General features: G+C 44.5%; 1 protein-coding gene across 1 annotated transcript; it reads left to right on the forward strand.

The window, feature by feature from the left end:
- Window positions 1-2,472: 2,472 nt before the first annotated feature.
- On the forward strand, window positions 2,473-5,788 carry LOC311227386 (large ribosomal subunit protein P1-like). Its single transcript, XM_084313009.1, has 4 exons — window positions 2,473-2,704; window positions 3,999-4,073; window positions 5,291-5,414; window positions 5,657-5,788. Exons 1-4 carry the CDS (start codon window positions 2,633-2,635, stop codon window positions 5,737-5,739), a joined length of 354 nt encoding a protein of 117 aa, XP_084169135.1. The 5' UTR covers window positions 2,473-2,632; the 3' UTR covers window positions 5,740-5,788.
- The last annotated feature ends 294 nt before the right edge of the window (window positions 5,789-6,082 follow it).

Below are 6,082 nucleotides of genomic sequence, written 5' to 3' on the forward strand. Positions count from 1 at the left end.
TACCATTGGCGTTTGGATTTAACTACACCTGAAGATCTGCATCGGGCTAGCTTCGAGGACGAAGCTAGCTAGCTATCATCACTGCCGTCGGGCATTGGATTAAGAGCTATTACCCTGCTATCGAGCACTTGGATTACAAGGACTGGATCCGTATGAGACCCCTTTTCTTCAGTGACCAGCAGGAGTATCCGACTATTCTTCAATTCCCCTGGAGCTTACCACTCCGTGGGGGAAATCACCAGTCTCCAGCTATACCCCTCGTTTGCCCTGTATCGCCATCTCCCTCCATGCAGCGTTCCGGTCGAGTATTATTAACATAGGAATTATTCATTCCCACTGACTTTGATACTCTGACATTCTACTATCATTCGCCATAAAAGAGCAACGTACCAATTTTCAGTTGTATATTTGATATTGCTAATAAAATACTGTAAACGTTATCTCTTTGTCCCCGTGCCGTCTATTGAGTGTCTGCCATATTTAACTGTACTGTCTGGCAAGTAGTAATAATATTTAGTAGTGGTTTAATCTAAACAATCTTTAATACAGTCAGGGTTTTGTAACCCCTCAGTTACAGTAACAACAGATGAGGTACTCAAAAAACTGAGCGCCCTCCAACCTAACAAGGCCACTGGCCATGACAACATCCCCTCCAAATTCCTCAGAGACTCAGCAGCCGCCATCACCCCAGTCATCACACACATAATAAACCTCTCCATAAAACAGGGACACGTCCCCAAGGACTTCAAAATTGCGAGAGTGACCCCTCTGCACAAAAAAGGCAGTAAATTAGACCCAGGCAACTACCGCCCTGTTTCTATCCTTACCTCCATCTCGAAAATTAATGGAAACATTTTTATACGAACAGGTAGAAAAATACCTTGCGGAAAAAAATCGAATCTACGAATTCCAATCTGGCTTCAGAACATCCCACTCCACTGACACATGCCTTCTCTATTTAAACGACCACATCAAACAAGAGGTGGACGCGGGCAAATACTGCGGCATGGTCATGCTGGACCTACAAAAGGCCTTCGACACTGTCAATCACACCATTCTGATTGACAAGCTAAAAGCAATTGGTGATAGTCTATCAGTGAGCTGGATGCAATCCTACCTGGAGGGGAGAGAGCAGATGGTGGAGGTAAACGGTACCCTATCCCCCCCCCTCACAGTAAGCTGTGGTGTTCCACAAGGAAGCATACTAGGTCCGCTACTGTTCCTAATTTATGCAAATGGCATGTCGTCAGCTTGTGACTGCAAGTTGTTCCTGTTTGCGGACGACTCAGCCCTGCTGGTCTCTGACAAGAACAAGTTACAGGTTGAAAAAACCCTCAGCTCAGAACTAGGCAAAATCTGCATATGGCTCGCTGATAACAAACTATCATTACACATGGGCAAAACAGAGTCCATTCTCTTCGGTTCAAATAACAAACTCAGCAAGACCGACGGCTTCTCAGTTACAGTGGGTGACAATATTGTCACAAGGAAAGAAGATATTACCTACCTGGGTTCCATCCTAGAGGCAAATCTTTCCTGTGACAAAATGGCATCCAATGTAATAAAAAAAGTCAATCAACGAACTCGTTTCTTGTACCGGATCTCCTCACTGGTAAACAAGAATACCCTGAAGACTCTGGCAGGAGCACTCATTCAAGGGTACTACGACTATGCTTGCACCTCATGGTACCAAAGCACCTCAAAGGTGCTAAAAACAAAATTACAAACATCTCAAAACAAACTGGTCAGACTACTGCTTGACCTTACTCCTAGAACCCACCTCACCCCTGCCCACTTTGACAACCTAGGATGGCTTAGAGTAGACGACAGAGTACAGCAACTTGCAATGAGCCTGGTCTACAAGATACACTACACGACCAAGGTACCCATGTACATGTCAAAATACTTCCCAAAGGTCAGTGAATACCACGACCACCCCCCCCCCCCCCCCACTCCTACCCAACCCCCCCCCCCCCACCCACCCAACCACCTCCAATGTACAGTCCCCCCCACCCCCCCAATCCAATGTACAGTTTCTACGTCAAATGTATATACTCTTTTTTCTGGACTCTTTTTGTATCACAAACAGTACTGTATTTGCAAATCTGGTATGTCATAAATGTATAGATCATGTAGCAGTACTGTCTATCTGTATGTCATGTATTGTCATATATGTTACGATGAATTGAAAATGGGGGACCCTGATGTAAACAAGACGAAAGTCTTTCTCTGGTCTGCATCCCCTTAACAATTGTATGTATTGAGCTGTACTGTATTGTACCCATTCTGCAATCTGTTAATAAAGTTTTCAATCAATCAATCAATCAATCAAACAACATAAATCCATCCGCCGCGTGTCACGTTAACACGTCATGACGCAGCCCTGACGCAGTTTATAAAAGCAGGTCTCCCGCCGCGTGCCACGTGACGTCATGACGCAGCCCCGACGCAAGTTATAAAAGCCGGCCTCGCGCCCGCCCTCCTTCCTTTCCATTGTGACAGTACACCCTGACAGGAAGTGAAGCCTGAAGGTGCTCGGTTCTTCTCCAGAAGCTAAGGCCAGACAATCCGGCGACTAGCACCGCTCAAATTTAGGCATCCGACCCCAGGATAAAACTATTTGAAGAAAGAAATGGCATCCGTATCTGAACTCGCCTGTATTTACGCCGCTCTCATCCTCCACGACGATGAAGTCACCGTCACAGTGAGTCGACCCATCAGCAACACATTAAAATAATGTAAACGCTGACTAACCCGCTCTCTGTTAATATAATAGCATGGTGTTGAGCTCTATACCCCGAGGGCTTGGTGTTTAGATGGAGGTGGTTTTATATTTCCATGGGTCGTTTATGTTTTAATAAGAAACTGAATGTGCGTGAAGTCAACAGATAAAATGGCGGCCCCCCTCGACGCCATTATGTGTCTGACTGACAGTTAGTTACTGCTGCTGCGCGGTGTCCTGTGTTATCGCGCGATGCTAACCAGCTAGCTGTCATGTCATGGGGCTACTGTGACATTAGAACGTGTTTTAATTGATGTTAGTCTGTTCGATCTCTTAGTCAATATGTGTACTTTTTTTTAAATACTTTTTGTATCACAAACTGTACTGTATTTGCAAATCTGATATGTCATAAATGTATAGATATAGCAGTACTGTATCTGTATGTTGTGTGTCATAAATATTATGATGCATTGAAAATGGGGGACCCTGGTGTAAACAAGACTAAAGTCTTTCTCTGGTCTGCATCCCCTTAACAATTGTGTGTATTGAGCCGTACTGTATTGTACCCATTCTGCTAATCTGGTAAAGTTTTCATTCATTCGTACTGCCATGCTGGCTACCATGTGTTTATAGTGTAGACAAGACCCACGTGGTCACTCGGAATCTACTGTCCTGACTGCTGAGAGCCTCATGTAGCGAATGCATATTAAGTGTTTGTAAACGTACCACAGGTAGAATGTGATGTTGGCACTATGTGGCTCATTTTAAACTGACTGTCTTGGTTTACATTAATTCTACACAGCAACACTACACATCATATAATCTACCGGCATTAATTGATGATACAAGGTTGTAATGTACTGTGGTGCAGTTATCTGAAGTACTTGGCTAGTGACTATACCTCAAAGTCTCCCCAAGTATAGACTTATTTACTTGTATATCTATATCTATCTAATCTATACTCCGTTGTACCGATATGTACTGTAACATATTATATGGGGGCGGGGACCATTAACCCTTTCACTGCCACACTACAGAAGGTTAACCCCTTCACTACCACATGACAAAGGGTTAACCTAACCCTTTCCACAACCACACTACAAAAGGTTAACCCTTTGTCATGTGGCAGTGAAAGGGTTCATGAAATGCAGTCGAAAACCCAACTAAGTAAAATACTGATATTTTGTTCACCTCGTCTACTAGACCTGATGAGGTGTCTTCCGTCCCCTTGGTGACAGAAAGTTGACATGTGTTTTCCTGTTCTCCGTGTGTGTAGGAGGACAAGCTGAACGCTCTCATCAAGGCAGCAGGAGTCACCGTGGAGCCGTTCTGGCCCAGCCTGTTTGCCAAGGTGAGAACTGAGAACACTTCAACACGGTCCTGTGGTTAACGCATCCTAGCTACCCTGTGAATAGCTACCCTATTATACGTAAGGGATCATGTATATTGTAAACCCTCCTTTTGCAGAGTCTACACGTTGCTTTGTGGTGTGAGCCCCACATCATGCATCCTCTTTCTATAACTGCACACCTCGTTGTCTATGGATATTATTATACAAGTTATACATCCGTCTGTCCAGTGTGGACATGACTATATATTGTCTGTCCTCCAGGCTCTGTATTAAATGTCTCTGTCCTCCAGGCTCTATATTAAATGTCTCTGTCCTCCAGGCTCTGTATTAAATCTCTCTGTCCTCCAGGCTCTGTATTAAATGTCTCTGTCCTCCAGGCTCTGTATTAAATGTCTGTCCTCCACGCTCTATATTAAATGTCTCTGTCCTCCACGCTCTGTATTAAATGTCTCTGTCCTCCAGGCTCTGTATTAAATGTCTGTCCTCCACGCTCTATATTAAATGTCTCTGTCCTCCACGCTCTGTATTAAATGTCTCTGTCCTCCAGGCTCTGTATTAAATGTCTCTGTCCTCCACGCTCTATATTAATGTCTGTCCTCCAGGCTCTGTATTAAATGTCTCTGTCCTCCACGCTCTGTATTAAATGTCTCTGTCCTCCACGCTCTATATTAATGTCTGTCCTCCAGGCTCTGTATTAAATGTCTCTGTCCTCCACGCTCTATATTAATGTCTGTCCTCCAGGCTCTATTAAATGTCTCTGTCCTCCAGACTGTATTAAATGTCTCTGTCCTCCACGCTCTATATTAATGTCTGTCCTCCAGGCTCTGGATTAAATGTCTCTGTCCTCCACGCTCTGTATTAAATGTCTCTGTCCTCCACGCTCTGTATTAAATGTCTCTGTCCTCCAGGCTCTGTATTAAATGTCTCTGTCCTCCAGGCTCTATATTAATGTCTGTCCTCCAGGCTCTGTATTAAATGTCTCTGTCCTCCACGCTCTATATTAAATGTCTGTCCTCCAGGCTCTGTATTAAATGTCTCTGTCCTCCAGGCTCTGTATTAAATGTCTCTGTCCTCCAGGCTCTGTATTAAATGTGTCTCTCCTCCACGCTCTATATTAATGTCTGTCCTCCAGGCTCTGTATTAAATGTCTCTCCTCCAGGCTCTATATTAAATGTCTCTGTCCTCCAGGCTCTGTATTAAATGTCTCTGTCCTCCAGGCTCTGTCCAGCGTCGACATCGGGTCTCTGATCTGCAACGTGGGAGCCGGAGGAGGAGGTGGTGGAGGTGGGGCCGCTCCAGCCCCCGCCGCAGGGGGCGCCGCCCCGGCCGCAGACGCTCCAGGTGAGAGAACTACTAGTAGAACTCCTCGATGGCAGAGTAGTAGTACTTTATAATGGCAGTCTGAATGATGTATCTTAACTTGGTAAAGATATTAGAACATCCTTCACTCGAACGTTGTATTTTTTTGTAAATGTGACACGTTGAGTGGTTTAACCAGTAGTTGGATTTATCTTCAGAGAAAACAGTTGTCTTGTCTCATAAATCCCTGCTCCGACTAATCCCCTGTTCTTCTGCCCCTGCAGCCAAGAAGGAGGAGAAAGAGGAGGAGAAGGAGGAATCCGCTGAAGGCTCCGACGATGACATGGGCTTCGGTCTCTTCGACTAAAACATGATTATTTTGTAACAAGGAAAATAAAGAAGGAAGATCATTTGTATTTGGCAGTCGTCTCCTTCCTTCAACCCTGCAGGATAAAACATGTTGTCGTCCAGTGACCTTTTGAAATAATCAGCAGTGGCCACATGGCATTAGCTCCCTTATGTCAAATCTACAACTGGCGTTTGATTTAAAAACTCTTTATCAATTTGTTGAGTTAAAAATATTCAGAAATCGGGACGATTTAAGGTACCGTACTTTTCGCACTATAAGCCGCACCTGACTATAAGCCGCAGCAGCTAAATTGAATGTGTACATATATAAGCCGCACTGGACTATAAGCCGCAGGTGTTTT

Source organism: Notolepis coatsorum, assembly GCF_963971535.1.
Source record: "Notolepis coatsorum genome assembly, chromosome: 4".
Classification (NCBI taxonomy): Eukaryota; Metazoa; Chordata; class Actinopteri; order Aulopiformes; family Paralepididae; genus Notolepis; species Notolepis coatsorum.

Bases quoted from the DNA above. Each gene is read 5' to 3' on its own strand.
- LOC311227386 (XM_084313009.1), top strand. From the start codon at position 2,633: ATGGCATCCGTATCTGAACTCGCCTGTATTTACGCCGCTCTCATCCTC. The intron at 2,705-3,998 runs GTGAGTCGACCC...CCGTGTGTGTAG, and splicing joins ACGATGAAGTCACCGTCACA to GAGGACAAGCTGAACGCTCT. The intron at 5,415-5,656 runs GTGAGAGAACTA...CTGCCCCTGCAG, and splicing joins CCCGGCCGCAGACGCTCCAG to CCAAGAAGGAGGAGAAAGAG.